At 38.9% G+C, this 22460-nt stretch overlaps 2 protein-coding genes across 2 annotated transcripts; one reads left to right on the top strand and one right to left on the bottom strand.

Annotated features, from left to right (window-relative positions):
* The first annotated feature begins 820 nt into the window (after positions 1 to 820).
* On the top strand, positions 821 to 4904 carry LOC147860617 (uncharacterized). The gene is made up of 8 exons (XM_087324477.1): positions 821 to 980; positions 1487 to 1510; positions 2443 to 2548; positions 2671 to 2739; positions 2852 to 3345; positions 3637 to 3898; positions 4268 to 4476; positions 4618 to 4904. Exons 1-8 carry the CDS (start codon positions 976 to 978, stop codon positions 4682 to 4684), a joined length of 1236 nt encoding a protein of 411 aa, XP_087180603.1. The 5' UTR covers positions 821 to 975; the 3' UTR covers positions 4685 to 4904.
* Positions 4905 to 17743: 12839 nt separating this feature from the next.
* On the bottom strand, positions 17744 to 20442 carry LOC147860616 (cytochrome P450 78A11-like). The gene is made up of 2 exons (XM_087324645.1): positions 19344 to 20442; positions 17744 to 19010 (listed from the first exon to the last, which is right to left on the bottom strand). Exons 1-2 carry the CDS (start codon positions 20427 to 20429, stop codon positions 18381 to 18383), a joined length of 1716 nt encoding a protein of 571 aa, XP_087180771.1. The 5' UTR covers positions 20430 to 20442; the 3' UTR covers positions 17744 to 18380.
* Positions 20443 to 22460: the final 2018 nt, after the last annotated feature.

Raw genomic sequence — 22460 nt, 5'->3', positions numbered from 1 at the left:
ATCCTTAGAATTTTCGCTAATTATTTTCCCCCGTTGGTTCTCACTTGGGGCATGGTCGTTTGGACATCACTTGCCCGTGATGTGTTCCATTATGGCATCGAATCTATGGACCATGGGTTTTACACTAAAAATGGACGTGTTCGTACATTATCACTGATGTCATTACAGTTTTCAGGAGTAAGGAAGGAAGTTCAGCCAATATGGGAGATATTGAGTAGTACCACTGTCTATCACATTTGGAAAGCTCGGTGTTCTCTCGTTTTCCATAATCTGAAAACACCACCTGCTGAAGTGATTTCAAATATTTGGTTAGAGATAGTTCATGCTTTGAAGGGTCAATGGGATGGTATAGTGGGAGATTCTGATGCTAAAATTGCTCAACGGCATGAGTTTCTTATTATCTGGACAACTACTCCATTTGTGACATCCAGGTACACTACTCCTTATTGGCATTTTCAGCCACCGAAATGGTTGTTTCCCCCGCCGATTACATAGAGGTTTAAAATCTTGTAATTTGTTTATACTAATGACAGGATATCTTCTTTAAAAATAAAATAAAATAACGTATGTATATGTACATTTTGGTGTGCATGTGTTCTTATGTGCATTTCACAATATGTATATGTATATGTTTTATGTATATGAATACACATATGTATATGTAAATGTATGTGTGTGTGTATGTATGTATGTGTATGTGTGTATGTGTATGTGTATGTATGTATGTTATGTATGTATGTATGGATGTATGTATGGATGTATGTATGTATGTATGTTATGTATGTATGTATATGTATATGTATGTATGTATGTATGTATGTATGTATGCCATATAGAAATACTGTCTCCTTCCAGCTGCTCTCCTCCTCCTCTGATCTCTCCACTCAAGCTCTTCTCCTTCACACACAGAGAGGAGAGACAGAGAGAGCTTCTGTTAAGTACATCTCTGCTTCTCCATAACCCAAGTCTCAGTTTATGAGGTAAATATCTCTTTCTCTTTCTCTCTCTCTCTCTCACACACACGACGTTTTTCTTCTCCTTACTCTGTTTCTCTTTACTTTCTTATTTCTTCTCTCTCTGCTCTGTTTTCTACTCAGCTTCCTCGCTCCCCTCTGCTTTATTTTCACATGTCTATATAGATCGGCAGTGTTTCCATTCCTTTGTCATCATCTCCTCCACCACCACGATCTTCTTCATTTGATAGATCCATAATTCTCTGTTTTCATCGCCGTTTTTTCAGTAGAAAAAGCAAAGTTCGCAATATAGATCTATTATTACTTTTCTGTAAGGGATGTATGTATATTGACTGTGTATGTGTATACATATTTGGCATAATTCTTCCTCTATTTCTTCTCTTTCCGATCTGCTCTGTTCTACAGTGTTTCTCTTGAGTTTTTTTACGGTTCTCCTACTATTATTTCTTCTGTTGAACTGACCCCATTGTTTCTTATTTCTTATTTCTTCTACTGTTCATTCTTTTTTGCAGCACTAAGGAGAAGCCAACCCTTGGGTGAGTCTCTTTAAATTTTTCTTTAGAATTTGTTATATATAAATACATTCAATTTGTAGTGTTGGTTTTTCCATTTTTCAAGCTAGTAGGTTTTGTGCTTGAAATTATTCTCTGTAATTCATGATGTCATATGTGATTATCTTATATGCATCATTTGGCATTCATAGGATCATTTAGGGCTGTGATGAATGTATTCAATAGTAATAGTTTGTGAAAAGGTAAGGTAAAATGCATAATTACAGAGCCATAAATTTGCTGTATCCTGATAGTTGTAGCACCGCACCCATAGGGTGCAAGTCACATCTCACTGATTGAGAAATTTATAGAATCCATGTGTGCTCTTAATTTCACAATCTCTCAATATACCGTTAGATGTATGAAGTATTTCTGCATGAATTCACTTTTTTGCATATACAACCGTTCATGACGATGGGGCATTTTTGCTTTGTGTATGTATGGATAATATACCCACAACAGATAAATTTATGTTGGAAATATGGATAAAAATATTGATGCTTTCACATTGGGTTGTATAAATTTATGTTGGCGATATGGATAAATATATCCATGCTTTCATATTGGGTTGTACAAATTTATGTTGGAAATATGGATAAATATATCCATGCTTTCATATTAGGTTGTATAAATTTATGTTGAAAATATGGATAAATATATTGCTGCTTTCATATTGGTTTGTATAAATAATGTTAGATAAGATGAACTTATTTCGTGAATATTGATAAATATATGATGTTTTTCTTATTGGGTTGTATAAATAATGTTAGATAATATACATTTATTTTGTAAATATGGATAAATATATTGAGTTGAATAAATAATGCTAGATAAGATGAATTTATGTTAGATAAATTTAAGCCGTGTTTCATTTTTGGGTTATCCTCAACTCAAACTACATATACATTCTACTTCAGTGGCACGCGGATCAAGACCCGCAAACGGAATATAGCAGCTCCTTTAGATCCTGCAAGTTTTGCGGATGCTATTGTCCAAATCTATCTTGAACATGATGGAGACTTGGTATATTTTCTTTGAATTTTCCAAAATAAATATACAACATCATATTTCCATAGATCGATATAAAACCACATCATGCTTCTATATACAGTTTAATTTTATATCATGGCCCTGTTTACTTCCAGGAGCTTATTGCCAAAGATATTGAGGCTTCAGATCTTGACTTCTCAAGATATGGTGAAACCTTTTTCGAGGTAATTGCTGCATAGATGTTTATTTTACTTTTTTACTATTTTTTTAGAATTCATTTCAAAATGAATAATTTATGGAGTTGTATGGGTATTCCTAAAACTATGATATGTACAGGTTGTGTATACCGGAGGTCGTTTTCAACTCGGGACAACAAAACCTGAGGAAGATGAAAGGCAGCATTTCTCGATCTTGAACTGTGAACCATCACGAGAGAAAATTTTGCCACATGTTCTCTTTATCCAAAAGATCATACGCCGCCGCCCGTTTATGATAAAATCCCTTGAGAATGTGATGCAAAGGCAGCTCCAATCATTGGAACTTTATGGACAAGATGATCGCCTAAAGTTAGCAATATTTACTGCCCTCACTTTTTCACAAAAGCTCTCTGGTCTTCCTCCCGAAACTATCTTTGCGGCCTTACTAAAAGACAGCCTTGTTGCCAAGGGCACTGTCCTTGGCTTCATAACTGATTGCTTTAAAGAATACCTTGTGGAGAACAGCTTTGATGATCTAGTTGGGCTTCTGAAACGTGCTAAAATTGAGGATCGCCTTTTGGAGTTCTTCCCAATGCAAAAGAGGAGCATCGATGCATTTGCTGACCATTTCAGGTTCCATCTAAATTCTTTCTTTGTGGAAAAACACAAAACATATGCCTAGCCTTTTGGTTATCAGAAGAACACCTCTAGGGATTTTATCAAGTACCAGAGTACCCCCCAGTCTTCAAAATGGTATATGTTATAGAGGGTTATTCTGGTAATTTTTGGAAACCTAGGGTATTCTGGTAAATAGGAATAAAGCTATGGGTATTTTATGTCAGGAGATATTCCCTTTTATGTTTTTCTTGACATGTGGACATTAGCTTGATATGGATTTTTGTGCTATCTCTTTCTTTGTTGCAGCAAAGCAGGGTTAGGTCAGCTTGTTGACTACAACAGGAAGAAGGTTTTTGATGTGAAGTTGAAGGAATTAAAGAGTAGCTTGACTGATCAGATTTCTGAGGAAACTGACATGACAGAGGTTATTGAATCTGTGAAGCAACGCCGCAAAGAAGCCACCTTACCAGATGTGGATGTGGTACAAACTGTGTGGGATGCTCTAATGGATGCTATCCAGTGGTCAGGAAAGAATCAACAGCAGAATATCAATCTTGCATTGCGACAGGTAATGTCTTTATAATTCTGTTTTTTTTTCTTTTTGCATATATGTTACAAGGTTCTCGAATTTGTCTCTAACATTGATGTTGTTGTGAACTAATTTGAAATGGGAAGGAGACACTAGAATGGGCACTTTTTTGTTGGTAATTTGGTTCTATATGGGTATGTTAGATGCAATTATCATGCATACGATTCTTAAATATGGTCATTTTTGTGTGTATTTATTACCAAAATGTTTCTTTTGCATTTTTTCCAGAATACCAATTTCTAATGAGCTGAATGCCTTAAGATTTAATAACAGTTTGCTTGGCCATCAAGCAAACGGTAAAACTAAATGCCTAGCATTGATTGAGGAAGAGATGTCCATTCATTACAGGTGAAAACATGGGGTGCTTTACTTGGCTCCTTCACTACTACTGGAAAGCTTGAGTTGGAATTGATGTATACCATCCAAACATATTGCTATGAAGATGCAAAGCTTATGAAATTGTTTCCTGAGATTATTCGAGCTTTATACGATCAGGATGTAGTTTCGGAAGACACCATTGTTGTCTGGTTCAAAAGAGGCTCCAATCTGAAAGGGAGGTAAGGATGTATACAGCTTTTTGTTTTGCTTGATTAACTAGCAAATCTCCATTTTGTTGGTGTTCTTCTCACTGATGATTATTGAATCTATATCGATGATATATTTCTTACTTACATAATTGATTTTCCATCTGTTTGTAGACAAACATTTGTGAAGGGTCTTGAACCATTTGTCAAATGGTTGGAGGAAGCAGAGGAGGAAGATTAGTTTTCTTTTGAGTGATGTTGAACTTTGACACAAAGGAAGAAGTTTGATAACCTCAATTTCCACGGGGTATAGCTTTGCGGCTATTTGCTGTAGCTCTTAAAAATTTGAGTTGGTACCATATAGCATTGTGTGATTTTGATATAAGCTCATAATCTTTGAGTATGTGCTTTGGCATGAATTACTGTTTATGGTTTTAGTAATGATTGTTGTGTTATTTTCACTGAATTTGTCCGAGAAAATATGGATATATGGTGGTGCTATGTATCAACTTATAAATTTTGATTGAGGAGACAATAAATTGTGTGATCAAGTGTATTAAGGAGGGGGGCAGGGGTTAAAGTGTGCCTCAAATCTCAATAGTAGAGAGCATAAATATGGAAGAAGAATTAATGGGTTTCTACATCTTTATTCCTGCTGTGAATAGAATGTGATACATGCGAGGCTGTATTCAAGAGAATGTTGGAATGATACAATTCATAATGTTAATGCTCGAGAGAATGTTGTAATGAACAAACTCTTTTACAGACATTGATCTTTCCAAAATGATGGTTTGTGCAAAGGTCGAAAGGTGCGTAAACTTGGCTGGCTCTCTTTATGTGGTTGTCACTGCTATTTATATCATCCTCTTTTTTGGTTCTGCCTTAATATAGAAAGGAAGTGAAAATGAATGAAGCTAACTAATGGTAGGATGATAATCGCCATCTCTGCTGCATCATCTATAATAAGTGGATTGAGATGTGATTTAGTCATCGATGCTTCATGTTAGAAATGTAAAAATGTGTCTTCCGAGCGGTAAAGAATCATAAAACGATCATGGAAGTTCGTCACATGTATTAGAATTGTTCTTATGATGTTGTCACTTTCCTAGCATTTGTAGTTTGATCACATTGCTTGATGCTCCAATTTTAGCCTTGATAACTAATAGTAAAGGAAAATAGGTGTCCATGGGCATTCCTATTACAATGCTTAGCAACACTACTAATTTACATTTAAGAATCATGCTAAGTGCAAATCAATGAAATACTCAATTGCAAGAATGTTCTCACACAAACTACTAAAAACAAATGAGTGGAATGCAGCATTGTACTATGAAACATATTGGAGTTCTCACTAATGTTTGGAACATTACCAGCTATTATGGTAAACCTTTTGCACGTTGTAGTATTTCAGCATCTTTAAATAAAAGATAATAGGCTAGTTATGTTTTAATTTTTGCCTATACTTTGGTATTCTTCCCTAAATGATGGCATGCTAGCTATATTTGAATTGTGCTACAACACTTCTTCTAAATACATCAAATACTTGGAAATAATCTAAAGTTGTCATGTAGGTGGTCCTAAACATATCATCGCGTGAAAACTGAATTCAAGAAAGCAACATTCCATGACCATAATCCTTCTATAGATGTATATTATGTTCCCTTAAAATTGTTGATCACCCATGTGAAGTACATTCGACGGGAGAGTTTCAATGTTTGTATGTAGTTGTCAATGTCATTCAATGAATGTGGCTCCAAAAAGGCATTCTTGAAAAACTACCCAATTTATGCCGAAGCATCAACATCAACCAAAATAAATGCCAACATTAAAATGCTTTTGTGCCACCTTCATTTGTGTATTGCATCCAACGCCAAAAAGGCCTGCTTGAGCAAAACCCAATCAATGCACCAATGTTGATATTAACTAACGTAAAAGTTTGGCAATTAAATGCTTTCACGCCATCCATAAAATAGGAAGAACTTCCACCAATTCATTGTTGGAATATGCTCTTTTTCTAGATATTTCTAATTGACAACTTCATGAATTGTGCTTTATGATTATTGGGTTCATGGCATGAGTTTGAAAAGTGTTCTTCAACAAACCCCCAACCAAACAAAACCAATCAACGCATAACAATTTAATTATGGGCATTAAATAATTGTACAAGTTCGGGGATGTCCAAAATGAGCTCTATCTTGAATGTCATTGCTATGATGTAACAATGGATGACAAGGTTTTACATTCACATGTTTGGTGAATTACTAGTTAGTATACTCATCGAAAGATATGAGTAAACTTTTTCATACTTAAAACTTGTTTGGATAGAACAACCCATAAGGGAGAGTTATGAGAAGTAGCTCAACAATGGATACCAAGGTTTTACATTCACATGTTTGGTGAATTACCCGTTAGTATACTTATCGAAAGATATCAGTAAAGTTTGTCATACTTAAAACTTGTTTGGATAGAACAACCCATAAGGAAGAGTTATGAGAAGTAGCTCAACAATGGATGCCAAGGTTTTACATTCACATGTTTGGTGAATTACTAGTTAGTATACTTATCGAAAGATATGAGTAAAATTTATCATACTTAAAACTTTTTTGGATAGAACAACCCATAAGGGAGAGTTATGAGAAGTAGCTCCCACCACCAAATAAAGTCAGGCTTGAAAATGCTATATATAAGTCCAAATGACAAGGGATGGATTCCTAGGGAAGGCAAGTTCATTCATATTGTGTGTATTTTATTTTAGGACAAGACTATAGAAAAAGCTAGACCATTGAGTTTAGATAAACTTAGGATTACAATCGAATGGCTTCAATGTTAGTGAATGATATTAAGAAGGTAGGGGCAGAAGTGCACTATGGGCATGACGCATGTGTAGCTAAGGCACTTTCATTGCTAAAAGACATTGGTCTTCCAGATGGGTTACTCCCGTTGGAGGAAATCGAGGAGATGGGTTTTGTGCAGGAGACGGGATACTTCTGGATAAAGCAGAAGCAGAAGACAGAACACATGTTCGATGATATAAAGACGAAGGTGTCATATGGACAAGAAGTGAGTGGGTACCTAGAGAAGAAGAAGCTAAAGAAACTACAAGGGGTGAAGGCGAAAGAGTTTCTTTTGTGGGTGCCCATAAGTGAGATTACCGACCAAGAGACACATCCTGGTTTCACATACTTCAAATCCTTCGCTGGAATTGGTAAATACCATCCCACCAAAGCTTTCAACCTCCAACAAAACATCCAGATTGTGATGTGATCGATTTGCTTGTTTCCATTTAAATGTCTACTATGATGTTTTTAATATTGATGCATTTGAGCACATCATTTTGTACATGATTGTTGATTACTTTGTTGGTCTCATGAATTACATATAACTCGAGGATCCCTCCTTGTCACCACTTGGAAATTAAGATTATTAAACATATGTCCAAGTTTTGTGGATTTATTACTTGAGTCTATTAAAGAATAAATTGTACAGTCTTATTACAAATTTGGGAGTTGTTTCATTTCAATTAAAATTTGATGTCTATTGATTTGATTGGGAACATGTTTGAAAGTCAATTTACTTATTAGAAAGTAGGATTGCATTAATTAGAAAGGCCAACCACTTAGATTACTTATCCTTGTTGATTAGGAGAGGTTTTGATTTAGGATCACATAAAAATTAAAGATAACCATAAAATGTTGAACCATGTCATTTGTAGTAGGAAATATGTCACTCATAATTTATAAACACATGGTAGTATAGCTACATTAGTGCACTTAATAATTGTTGGGTGACAAAGAGCGCAAACATAGACTCTTGTATGTGCTTCAACGCCAATGGATAAAAAATTCTGTAACATCAAAAGCTTTAATAACATCGGGAAGAAAGATGCATTTTCTTACACATCCCACCAATCAATATTGACCTTATGGACTGGTAACATTGATGAGTTGCACATACCATTCAATATGGCCACTCCACACTTGCACACTTGAACTACTAAGTGTTTAAAATTGGTTTGTCATCCAAATAAAAATCCTTACAATGGTAGGAACTTTTGACCTCACCAACTTCATGGATCAACCTTATAAATTTAGCACAACCTCACAATAGACAATAGGACTATAGATGGTTGATCATCATCTATTTTAAAAAAGTATAAGAGTAAAGTTGAGATCTAATGGTACTCATCCATGCAGTTGTATGCATACGTAACTTGGTTCAATTATGTGAATGCATTTTCTCATACGAAGTATTAAGGTTATATGAATTGAAAATTTGTTTACAATGCAACAACCGCTTTTACATATTGCCATTCTACATGTTGTTAGCTACAAGATTACCAATGCAAAACACATTTCACAAATGGGTTTTCTACTTTTCATGGTTAGCTATGACTAAAATTGCTTTCCAATGGATCAACGTGCAATCCCCCTTTTTACTTCCTTCGGGAGACACTAATGTGTTTGTACTTCCACAAATTTTGTTTCCCTTCTCAATGATATTATATGGTTATGATACAATCTTCATATGATTCTAGCGAACCGGATTTTAGTTTAGGTTGAAAAAACTCTACAATGTTTGAGATGCACCCAACTCTACAACACTAATTTTTTAAGAGAGACAACTTTGGGGTAGGAAGCAAATCTCGCTTATAAATCCTAGGAAATTGCAATTACCTTTGATATAATAAAATTTGAAATGCTTTTATTTAGTTCACATTGGCCTATGTGATATGATGCATATTATCCAACAACCTCCATCAAAAAGCTTATGCGAATATAACTAGCATTGCCATTATTTACAACAATGCTGTGTTAGTTTCCATTATTTGTGTTATGGAAAGCAATCCCATAAAATCATTTTTTTTTGGAAGCATTAAACTAGCACTTAGAGTGTCTCAACTCTAAACTAAAACAAAAAGTTGACATAAAATGTCGATTGTAGGAGCCAATGAGTAGTTATATGATCTCGATTCTCTACCAAAGCTTAAATGATATATAGTACATCATCAAACCTTCGTTACACTAGACTTGCATGTAGTAATTTAACACCAACCCAATGAATCTATGAGGCAATAATTTTTGCAATCTTTAATTTATGCCATGTATAACGGTGGCGATGCCACATTGAGTGTTAGCATGTGATATCTTGAACTACGAATTCTCACAAAGTTGTGTAGTGGAAACACACACACATTTTATTGGGCATTCCAACACTAGGAATGGAGGGTGGTATACCAACTCTCTTAAATTCCAATTAGGAAAGTTAACTTTGTCCTAGCTTCAAATACTTACCAAAAGAAGTGAATTCAGGAGCACTGTTTTACCAACCAAACTCCTTACAAATTTGGGTGACTTCTTCTACATACTTATTTTATAGGCATTTTTAAGTTTTACATCTCATTTATCTATCACATCCATGTGCCAAAATTTGCATCCATTCTTACTTGGCTCAAGTTCTTCTCACAAATATACTTTGTTGTGAATATGGGGTAAGAGACAATAATGGTGCCATTCCATGCCTTGGGAAATAAGGATTGTGTTGTGGGGGTCAATGTTGATGATAACATCAAGGGTCAAGAGATTATATTTTATGGTTAATCTTATAAGTAGAGATATGAACCAACATAATTAAGTGAAAGAAAAAGAATGATTGCCCTAACATATTATAGGTTAAGGTACCATTGGTGTCTTGTATCTAAAAATAGAAAAGCATATATCATCATAATACTATAGAGAAATATCACTTCTTGCGCAAACATTTCATTCCTAATGTCTAGTCATGTTATAGACCTAGTTAAAAAATGGTCAAACTATTGGAGTACAAAATAAGACAAGGGAGCATTGGGTGCATCTTTTTTTTTTTTTTTCCAGAAAAACACTACTTCGCATTAGTTAGCAAACAAAATTACATCATAGAACACCCAAAGTTCCTCTCACCAGCCCTCACTCTGGCCTTCCCACCAAAGTGGACATAGTCCCCACCTCATTTTCAACAAACATATCCAAACAACTCCAATAACCTAATAATTTGTACCATATCTATATAGATTTACAACACCTAGACGCTGTTGGAAACCGGAAACAGCCATCGGGGTGCTTGGTAGTTCCATTGAGGCCCTGATGATGATCTGCCCACCATAGGAGAATTACCCCATTTCAGCAAGAACTTTGATCGAGATCTTTCAGCTGCATCAGATTCCCCCTTAATTGAGTCGTATCGTCCCCGCAGCCAAGATACCAACTCAAACCATATATTTAATAATACCTCACCGCTAGGGATCTTTTGTTGTTGAAAAACAAATTTACAACGGTTGGTCCAAATGTGCCATACCGATAAACAAGACACCATCATCCATATCTCTTCAAAAAATTCTGAGTTAGTGCCATGTCGAACTCCAGCCCGTTGAAACACCTTGCCATCCTGCACTATAAAACCATGTCCGTGGGGGTTTAACTGTTCAGCCCAACCTTCCCTTGTTAACTTCAGCCCTTGTACGGACCCCCATACAACTCTCCCATTCACTCCGCATGCTGCCACTATCCTGAGACTTCTACCCCAAATGTTAATAGCCTCGCTGCAATTCCAAAAACAATGAGGAATTGATTCCAAAGGGTGTCCACAACTTTTGCATCCAGCCTCACCACCACGACACCTAAGCCACTCCCCCACCGACACCGCTTTGTGACTAAGAAGCCACAACCAAAGCTTTATTTTTTCTGGCATATCGAGCGCCCATAGCCTCCTCCAAAACGACTTCAACCAGTCATCAGAAATGCCTTTATCCTTCCAACTATTGCGAGTTAGGCCAACACCCATCAATTTAGAGCCAATGATTTGCCTTCCTAGCTTGGTAGTGTACTCGAAAAACTGTTCAAGTTTGTCCGTTCTCGGTTTCTGCCACCACACCTCTAGTGGATCCCAATCCAGATCACATATGGGCTTGTTGTTAACTATCCAGAGTTTACGATCAGATTCCAGCTTCCCTGGGTCTGGGTTTACTTGCCACTTCTTACCTTCCAACATTGCCACCCGCATTGCCAACCACTGGCCATTGTCTGCCAAAGCACTTAGGTTGCCCCACAAACGATACTCATTAGATGGGCACCTGCCTCGGATAATTTGTGCATCGCCCTCACCTACAAACCACCCAAACTTAGAAAATAGTATGAGTAATCATAGAAAATAGGACATGGAAGTATTGTGAGCAAATGATCACTTGAAATGGATACACAAATCTTCTGAATTAAGTTTTATATTTCTATTTGATGTTTTAGAATACTCTAGAGTCTAAAGTATTCTACACGTATTCTATGTTTTTGAACAACCATTTTATAATATTTAACATATTCAATAAGTATTTAACATTTCAAAAAACGTTTTAAATTTAAGAAGTATTCAATGTATTCTACATATTTAACACATTTTATCTGTGGAATACATATTCTAAGTATTTTAAAGAGAAGGTAGAATACTTTTAGAATACTTACCATAATATGTATTGTAGGCATATTATGATTTGGAATACTTTTAGGATTCTACAACAACGATTTGGAAAGAACAAGAGTTACGAGATTATATTGAACACCAACGTTGTGCTAGAATAGTTTGAGAACATTAAGATCTTCACTATATATGGTGGTCGTAGTCCAATCGGTGCTCTCTACCTAACCATAATGCATCATTCCTACTCATAGGGATCATGCCGAGCAAACACATAATAGGTGTCCCATGAGCTTGACAACGCGAACATGAACATTGTGAATTGCTTCCATATTCGGTATCGTCTTAGACCCTATTGCTGAACGATGTTGTCAAAATCTGCCGAGGATGATAGGCCGAGGCCGAAACTGAAATCGTGTAGACAGCCAACTCGGGAGACTATATCTATAAATAGTCGAAATAAGCCTCTGTGGGCTATACTTGTAAATAGTCCGAAAGTTGTACTAGTATATAAACATCTAGGGCAATCATTATAGGTGTATCATTATTGTGAGATAGTTAGAACGGGGAAGTGCTCTCTATAACTGTGAGAATGCGTGAGAGAGGGAGGGTGTGAGTAAGTGCAACTCAATAGCCGTCTGTTGATAAAGAAGAGCTCGACATCGTTTCCTCTGAGTATCTTGTTGTACCCCCCTCATCATCACAATGATCTGTTTCGGAGCAAGTGGACTCCACGTGGTTTTTCCTAGTTTGGGTTTTCCACGGTAAAATCTATGTGTTCTCTGTTTTTTTAGTTATTCTGTTCTTCGGTTTTTGTCTAAGCGTTACTTCTTGCACACGAATATACGAACGGTAATTGGTTGTGGTTGGCCACGAGAGCAACACATTCAAATCTAATAAGACTTTGGAATCAAGTAGATCTTGATCATGTGGCGTTTTTCTTGCATGTGCCACATAACTTCTTCCATATCTTCTTCAACCTTTGACAATCTACTACTAAGAACTAGAAGTTGATCTCTTCTTGTTGACTTGTTTCCATTACCTCCTCTAAATCAAACATTTTGATTTTGATTTTGTTTTCGAGGAATCCTTGATCATTTTTAAAAATCCATCAACAATTCCTTTTTCTAAGCATAATTTTTAGCTTGAAATTGCCAAAACTCTAAAATCTTACTAAAGTCAAGAAGTTCCTTAAGTGCTTCCATGTGTGATGAGCCACTCATTGATACCACTTGAGGCATCCCTAAAGTCCTAAAGATTATAAACTACAACTAAAGGATTGAGAATTAATAATAACAAGATCACGTTTACAACACAACACTCAAAGACATTGAGACAATGTATGGATTGAATAAACAATATCCAAGATGGTGGCTTCACGATTCACAATAGTAGGTACAAGGTCATTAATGAGAGTTCTCTCCTTTTGTCTCTGATACTTGTTCTACAACACTCCAAAAGGATTAACTGTAAAAGCACAACTCACTTTTTTGTCAAGCTCTAAGTCCCTACTTGGGCTTGAATCTTCACACTAGATTGACCAAATGTTTTGCCAAATTTGGTCTTAGAAGACGTTAATATATATTTCTTTCCTTCTTTCTTTCTCTAATGTGCCATGTTAAGTAAATGTCATACGTAGCATGGCCCATGAAGACATTGGCAATAGTTCTAATGGCCAAGCGTGAGACCAAGAGAAGGAGAACACAATAAAGTAGTTCCAGCTCTTTAAGCCTATTGGCCACTCCAATGTGAAGCAAGAGAACTGTTTTGTAAAAGTGCTATAAAAGTTACTTTTGTGCCTTTATAGCTCTTCTTCTTCATTCTTGAGTTTTCATCCTTTTGTGGTATAAGCTAGAGCCCTCTTGTTAGATATAATTAATGATCAGCCCCAAGTTGTAAATCTATCCCCATATGTGCTCTTAGAGTGCACATGTTGTGATAACGCCCAAAATGAGGAGCAGCTAGTGTGCAACTCGACCATATGGGTCGATAAGGTGTCAATCTAGGAAACCATAGATACGTAGGACACAATGTATTTAGGAAGCGAAGTAGGCTAATAGGATTGGCTAATCAAGTCAACTAGAATATTTTGTGGGCAAGTTACGATGTACTTTCTTGAAGTATGTGCCATTGACTTCAAGATAAGTACTATCTAGCACTAGCCTGTATCTAAGGAGTTGGGTCATAATAAATGACAAGTTAGTTGATAGAAATGGAATATCTCCACTACAATAAACTGACTTGCATATTTAATGCTATACTCAGACCAAACATAGAATATCCACTTTCTCACACAATGTTTGGATTGATTATCAGTCCGCACTAATTTTGTCATGAGTTGGTCTAGATCCCATCGAAGCTCTAAGGTGTGAGCACATGGGTGAACTACCAATGTGAGCTACTCTCATATGTAATAGAAGTTTTATTTTCATATATCCACCTTTGTGGTTGTAACTCTATATACCTATCTATCGATTCTCAATATTTCTAACACCTCTCTCTCTCTCATACTTGTGAAGTGAGTGATTAGTGTGAAGTGTTATTTAGTCAAACTCTAGTCACTCTCATACTTGATCGAGGTGTGATTAGTATGATTGCGTAATCTCTTTTTATGAGTGTATGTGTCTAACACTTCACCATTTTTATGATTGGGAGGAAAATGAATTTAGAGTGTTTGGGGCCAATGTGGATGTTAATATTAGCAATCAAGGGATTGTATTTCATGATATATCGTGAAGGCCCAAAGTGAAATTGCATGTAATAGTCATGAAAGATTTCATGTGTAGGGAATATATGAACCAACATAATAGGGTGAAAGAACATAAACAATTATACTCGCATATTATGTGTTGTGACAACACAATTTTTCATACCTAAAATGTAAGCCAATTCATGTTGCACTAGAAAAACTTACTGTCATGACACAATGTCAAATTAGTACGTTGTGTGCCAACTCTTAATTTGAAATCACTCATGGTGTAGCTAAACTATGTCAAAAAGACCCCAATTGTTGGAGTAGGGAATAAGACCTAGGTGGCATCATAATACCGGCCTCAAAAAATGGATGAGTAAACTTCCGCATTCTCTACACAATTGTGATAATATATGGTTAATTGAATTGGATATTGTATAAAAGCTTGGGAATTGAGAGCTATTTAGCTTCTACATTATTCAATAACATGGCCATGCATAATTGTGTAGATCACTTATCAAACCTTGGCATAACATAATACAAAGTAGTCTTTACTTCAATGTGTATTTGCTTAATGTGAATGGATGATTACCGAACATGGTTTGATCCCCTCATTCATTCTAAAGAAAGAAAACATAAAATTGAGGGTCAAGGTTAACTTTTGGTCGTGCATACAAAATCAATAATTTTTTGTTCAAGTCATACTATAATTTGAATCGAGGACCATTACAAACATATGTGTTTCGAGATACAAAATGGATGGTTTTGTACACAACATCTTTAGCTTGGCATGGTAGTGTTAGGGCAAAAAAAAAACTCACTTTTATTTTTATTTTTTTTCCAAAAAACAACTCCTTCCATTAGTTATATAATTTTACAAATGAGACGATTATGTACAAATCCCTGTAGGGACGCGATAGTTCCATCTTATGTGGATCCCATGTGAATGCCCACTGACTCAAGAAAGGGAGAGGACAACCATTGTTGGATGAAGGTTATTTGTTGATTTTCAACTCCATCGCAGCCGCCCTTGAGGCCATCATATTGGCTCTTTAGAGTGGCTACAATTTCACTCCATATCTCTTGTAGTAACCTTGTTGGATGCGCGGTTTGGTTGGACAAGACCCGTCTATACTATTGTTTCCATAGAATCCAAAGAGTTATTGGGCTGACCAATTCCAACATAGCTTGAGATTTGTCATTAAGAGGAGTTGAGTGGACATTGCCGTTGGTGGCGAAAACAACCTCTTGTGCTTTTACCACCAAAGTCATCCCCTCCTCCTGATGCTTGTATATGCCAACTGGGGTCTGACATGATAGCCAATATATTTCCCCACTTGATGTAGCCTTGCGCCTGGCATAATTGCAACAAGCGGCCAACCCCTCGCCATATTCGATGGGACGTTGGGCAATCCCACAGAGCGTGTTGTATTGATTCTACAACATTTGGGCACTCTACACAATAAGGAGAGCTAAGGTTCCCACGTTGCCATGCTCCCACCGGTAGGGACTTATGTATTAATAGCCATTGGAACGTGGTAATTCGCCTCGCGTGTTGTTGTTTCCAGATTTTCTGCTAAAACCTGGTGATAATTGTGGGAGGAACTTGAAATGTGTGCCAGACCTTCGCAACAGCCGGCTCTCGAGCGGTTTGAGTAGTTAGAATGTGGCGACCCAATCTCGTTGTGAATTGGAAGAAAGGGATGGGTTTGCTTCCTTGCCCCGCGTAAGGATCACGCCATGTCCATTGCAAAGGGTCCCAACTGACCTTACTAGCCATGTGTTTTCATGAGTACATATGTGCCAATCGGGTTGTACTTTGATTGGATCTCAAACCTAGTTTCTTCCGCCAATTGGAAGATACATTCAGTGCATCCATGTGGAAGGCATGGTGTGACATTAGACGAGGGCTTAAGTGCGATCAACCGAGTTTCAAACCTGCCTGGCTCAGTCAACGTATCCTATGGAACCCATATATCAAGGATGAATCTAATCAACTACTGGGATCATGTAAGGTTGTCATGGGGATACATTGTAGAAGGCCCAGGAAAAGTATAGAATGTTGGCGATGGTTTATGTCACTGCCACTACAAGATCAAGCCAACATACTCCATGGAATCATGGGCGGATGGACTATGAGATAAAAAATCATTAATGCTCTACTGATTAGGGAAACTGCTACTCAAAGGACGACAATGGAAAAAAGGATAGGCCACGAGGAGGGATCTTTGATCCCGAGAGGTAGGGGAACACCAGATAGGATCGAAGTCTCTGAATTGCGAGACACTGAGACAACAACACAAAATAACGCAATTCAAGTACTCACGTATACTGGTCATAAATGGATTGTAGAAAAAAACTCACTTTTAATGTAGAACATTTGGGCATTTGTACAAATATTGGATTGATTGTGAGAGGTATATTTGAGTATGGAAATTCAGGTTATTATTTCCCAAAATATAGATAAAGGTCATAAAGTAGTTATAACATTCCTTTGTCTTTTGCAAGCATGAATAAGACAATTGTGTTATAAAAAAGAAATTATTAGTATGTGTCCCTACACTCCCATGATTAGAATCGAGCATGAATAAGACGATTGTGTTACAAAAAGAAATTATTAATGTGTCCCCACACTCCCATGATTAGAAACAATGAGAGCACATTCACTTCAATGCAAGATGTTAACTTTGCATTTTACATCAAAACTTTGCTAATAAGGCTACCAACTAAAGCCTTTGGAGGAATTCATGTGCAAAATGAAAATGATTATCATGTTAGGTCAATTGGGACCAATGTTGATGCACGACAACATTAGGAGAAACAAAGACCCACACAAACTCTAATTGAGTGCTAGTGAATGCTTAGCATACCAACTAAAAACCCTAAGAGCTATACACAAGAAAAAAACATTGTACAATGGCAACAAACTATATATCATACTTTCTCTGATATGTGTGTATCAGCTATATATGATACTTTCTCTGATATGTGTTTGTATCAGCTATATATGATACTTTCTCTGATATGTGTGTATCAGCTATATATGATACAAGTGTATCATGCTGACATTGATTCATTGCAAACTCGACTAAAACAGAACAATTGACGATTAAAAGCACCAATGTCAAAGACTCCACCAATTGACTTTGTAGAAGGTCGAATCTTACAAAGATTATAGAAGAACATTTTTCCTTTACATTGACAATGAAATGTTTTTTCTTTAGATACATATGGGTATCATCACAAAGCCAGTTTTGTGTATAGAAAATTGTGAGCTATTCAAGGAAGCATTACCTAAAAGGAGAGACCAAAGAAGCCCAAAACCTCTCCTACAAAGGAATCAACAAAAAAGGGTAGAAGAAAGAAAGAAAAAGAAGAGATTAAGAGAGCACCTGATCTCATGAAAAAAATATTGTAGAAGTATATTAGGTTGAGAAGGAAGAAGAAGAAGAAGAAGAAGACCTAAAATTATAGTAATCCCCTCAAGTGATTACCCTATCAAAAATTGTGTATCAAAATTGCAGGGAGACCCAATCAAATAACTACTATTAGGGTTCCCCACTCCAACAAAAAAAAAAATCCATCAAATCAATGAACCCAATTCTACATTCATCTTATACGCCAATTTTTACTTCGCCATTTCCGCTTTCGTTAATGTTTTTTTGTTCTTTTAAATACGACTCGAGGTTCCGATCCAGCTTTCCCCAAGAATCGCAAAAATCGGGGTAGCACACTCTAATATTAATCGGCCCTTGAGCTCTTTACTAATCGATTGATCGGCTATGGCGCCCAGGGAGGAGCCATCTTATGCAGAGAAGGGGAGCGGGATGCGGGCCTTGGGGCGGACTGCGAGTGGGGTCTTCATTTCACATGAGAGCTTAAGGACCTCGGCCGTGTCCACGCTCCCGGGCAAGCAGCCCTCGGGGGCCGACCACTCGAAGTGGTGGAGCAGCCGGGCGGTCCAGAGGTTGACCGTGGCCATGCCGAGCGCCCGGCCTGGGCACACACGCCGCCCCGCCCCGAAGGGTGCCAGCCGCAAGTCCCCGCCCCGGACGTCCACGTCATCTTCAATGAATCTCTCCGGCCTAAAAGCGGCGGGCTCCGGCCACACGTCCGCGTCGTGTGTGATGGCCCACATGTTGACCATGGCTGTTGTCCCAGCCGGCACGTGGTGGCCGGCCAGGTCAACGTCCGACGTGGCCAAGCGGGCCCACGAGAGGAGCGGCCCAGGCGGGTGCATCCGCAGGGTCTCCTTTACGATGGCCGCCACGTAGGGCAGGCTCGCCACGTCGGACTCGCTGACGCGGCGGCCCGGCCCCACCACGGCGTCCAGCTCGGCCTGCGCACGTGCCTGCACGTGCGGGTTCCTCACCATCTCCGCCAGCACCCACTCCATCAGGATCGCTGACGTGTCCGTCCCGCGGAATATCATCTCCTGCACCATCCCACCCAAAAACGAAAAATATAGAAAATCGAATTAATAAAAATAATCTATACAAAAATAACAATTGAATTCCTTGCTGAAAAGGAGCAGAATATTGTTACGCGCCTGCAATCATTCCATCGCACGTGCGCCAAATGAGAGGCACGTGCGAATACAATTACACTCCATGCACACCTTCTTGCATGCATGCATGCATGGCTTCCTCGCAGACACGCCATGCAGGACCTCATGCATGCATCTGATTTCATACACTCACCATGCATGCATTCATGCCAGACCATCAATCATGCAGACAGATTTGGATTGATCGACGGATTTTCTTACCCAGAGGATCGCTATCATGTCTGTGTCGGTGAGCTTCTCTTGCTCCTGCAGAGACAGAAGCACGTCCACAAAGTCCGAATCTTCTGCCGCCTTCTCTCCGCCATTGCGAGCCAGCGCCGCCTCCTGGCGATGCTCGTCTATGATCTTCTGCACGAACACCTGCACCTCGGCCACCAGCTTCTGGCACCTGCTATGGACACCTTGGAAATCAAACCATTTCAACAGCGGCAGGTGGTCGCTCCAATTGAAGGCGCCTAGAAGCTCGAAGCCTTCACGAGTCATCCTCTGCAGCTGCGCCGCTTCCGGGTGGAGCTCCTGCTGCCCAAGAGGCCCGGCAGTTAGAAGGTCGTAACGCCGGCCAAAGACGCTCTTCATGATGTTGTTCATCGAGGCTGCCTGGAGCAGTGGGCGGACTCGAACCACGCCGCCCTGGGATCGGAGGGCGGAGTCATGGATGGATCGGAGGAGTTGGGCGGTTTCGTACTGGCGGTGGGGCTCAAGGGCGGAGAGGCGCTTGGGCGAGAAGAGGTGGGTGGCGGCGATGCGGCGGAGCTTGCGCCAGTAGTCGCCGTAGGGGGCGAAGCCGATGGCGCGGTGGAAGAGGAGGAGCTTGGCCGACTGTTTGATGGGGCGGTCGGCGAAGGAGGTGCTGTTGAGGAGCTCACGGGCGACGGAAGGGACGGAGGTGAGGACGACGCGGGTGTTACCGAGGCTGAAGGCCATAAGGGCGGTGGCGCCGTGGGCACGGGCTAGGCCGGCCAGGGCGACGTGGGGGCGCTCGCCCATGAGCTCCAGGAGGCTGCCCAGCACGGGCCACCCGCGGGGCCCCCGGATGGCCTTGTCGGCGGCGGCGCTTCTGGCCTTGCCCCACGCCGGGCCGCCGGGGTGCCACCAGCAGGCCACCACGGTGGCGGCGGCGCAGACGGCGATTAGGGCGGCGGCATGGAGCGGCGAGATGGCTCCGCCGCCGCCGGGGGAGAGGCGAGAGAGGAGGAGCAGGAGGAGGTGGATGGCCGGGGAGGAGGAAGTGGACATAGGCGATGAGGAGGAGGAAGGTGAAGGAGAGGAAGCCGAGGAAGGATCCATGGTAGGAAGGAAGGACGGTATAGAAGAAGAGATCAGTGATAAGGTCGGTGTCTGCAGATGTGGGGGCTTGCTTTTTAAGTAGTAGGAAAAAGGAAGGGGGTGGATAAAAATGGAGGAGAAAAGGAAGGAAGGCTTACTACAAGTTTAGAGAGGGATTGCAGAAATAGAGAGAAAAAAAAGGGAAGGAGCTGAGCAGTAGCAGAAAGAAAGAAAGAAGAAGAAAACACAGAGAGAGTAGAAGTGTGTATGTATGTATGGTGGTGGTGTTTGGAGCTAATTTCTGTAATCCTCAATTTCTTCGTAATTTATAAGTGTGGGCTCCTCCATTTTATCTAAATTTATGTATTTTATTTCTATTTTCTTCTGTTTTGTTTTTTTTTTAAAAATCCCTGGGAAAAACAAACAAACAAAATAAAACAAACCCAAAAAACAGTTTCAGAAAATCGAAACCATTAGATTTGTTTTTGCGCCAGAGAGATAGAGAGAGAGAATAAAACGAGTCAATTACTTAAAAAATAATTAAATGAAATGAAATATTAAAATACGAAAGGCGGCCCCTCCCTCCCCGGGCCAATTTAAGTCGGCCTTCCGCACACGCACCCATTTCCCGGCAGCATTAATTATTACTGCGGGAATTTTAAAAAAAACTTTGTTTTAACTATTTTCACTCGGCCGCAATTTATCCGATTTTCCAATAATAATATTTATCCTATTTACTTTCTTTTTTCTAAGAGCTTTACCGCCCCGCACTCAACCCACACACACAAAATTCTCAGCGCCGTTACTTTTTGCTCCATCCATCGTTCGGACCATTCTAAAAGGCCGGCCAGTCGAATCACAGCCGTCCGTGCAGCCGGGGGAGAGAGAGAGAGAGAGAGCAAACGGACGGCCGCGATGATCTAGGCACTATGAGAGTGACACCAGAGAGAGGTAATCATTCGTTCAGCTGTATTTATGGAAGCGTGTCTGATCTGCTGTACTTGACGGCGCCTGGCGGCAGAAAACCCAAAGAGAGAGAGAGAGAGAGAAATCTTCACAAAAAAAGGCGGCTGCTTAACGGCCAAGTTAACGGTGCGCGGCGGGGTTGACGTGGAGATCTGGGTTTTGTTTTTTGGCATTGTGATTTTTTTTTCTCTCCAAGAAAAAAAGCAAAAAAGCGTTGGTAATAAAAACAGCAGCCCAAAAATAAAAATAGACCAAATAAAAATAGACCAAATAAAAGGGAAAAGAACGTGTTTATTTATTAAGGGAAAATAAAATAAAGTAATAAGCATGTTGAAAAAAAAAGTACGATTTTCTGGGGGGGTCTCAGGATTTTTCTGCGTGTGTGTGTGTGTGTGTGTGTGTGCGCGTTCTGGCAAAGCACAGTTTGGTGGAAGCATGTGAAACGCCGCTATCTCCGCCTCCACCCCCCCTCCTCAACAGAGAGATCTATTACCGCCCTATCTTTATCAATCTAATTTTTATTTATTTTATTTTGCTCTTTTTATTTTGATTGTATACATATATCTATTTTGTATTTTCGTTTTTCTTTTAAATTAAAATTAACATTTATTTTAGTTTTAGTTTTAGTTTTTATTTATTTACTTTTATCTATCTCCACCTCCCCCCCCCCCCCTGACACCCGCCCTAAACCTAGCGTTACGCTATTCTGCTTAATTAATTAGTTTTTTTCATTTAGCTATTTTGCTTACTTTAATTAATTTTCTCATTTAGCTATTGATTTTCGCTCACTTTTGTTTTTGTTTTTTTAGTTTTATCTTTCATATACATATGTACATACATCTTGTTTTTCTTTTTAAATGTAAAAAAGAAGAAGCTCAGGGCTCTGCATTAAATGTTCTCTGTTATAATTATTGCATTTTCTTATGTCTTATTCTTCCTTTTTGTTTTCTTAATATACATTTTATAAATTGACCCCCAGTCCAACTAACTCACCCCTGGTTTCCTTCCAACTACATATAGTTTAACTAACTAATCTAGTCCCACTATCTTATCTTCTATTTTATTTATTTTTATTATTATTATTGT

Source organism: Azolla caroliniana, unplaced genomic scaffold (genome assembly GCF_043228905.1).
Source record: "Azolla caroliniana isolate FFs.n. ecotype wild unplaced genomic scaffold, voAzoCaro1.0.p SCAF_9, whole genome shotgun sequence".
Classification (NCBI taxonomy): domain Eukaryota; kingdom Viridiplantae; phylum Streptophyta; class Polypodiopsida; order Salviniales; family Salviniaceae; genus Azolla; species Azolla caroliniana.
Note: the sequence above shows the minus strand (reverse complement) of the source record. Positions and strands in the feature narration are given on the sequence as shown.

What these genes read in the sequence shown, in the direction of transcription:
- LOC147860616 (XM_087324645.1), bottom strand. Translation starts at nt 20,429, where the DNA reads ATGGATCCTTCCTCGGCTTCCTCTCCTTCACCTTCCTCCTCCTCATCG. An exon ending in ACATGATAGCGATCCTCTGG is followed by an intron (nt 19,011 to 19,343) that starts GTAAGAAAATCC and finishes GGGATGGTGCAG; the next exon opens with GAGATGATATTCCGCGGGAC.
- LOC147860617 (XM_087324477.1), top strand. An exon ending in AAGGAGAAGCCAACCCTTGG is followed by an intron (nt 1,511 to 2,442) that starts GTGAGTCTCTTT and finishes ATTCTACTTCAG; the next exon opens with TGGCACGCGGATCAAGACCC. An exon ending in GCATTTGCTGACCATTTCAG is followed by an intron (nt 3,346 to 3,636) that starts GTTCCATCTAAA and finishes TCTTTGTTGCAG; the next exon opens with CAAAGCAGGGTTAGGTCAGC.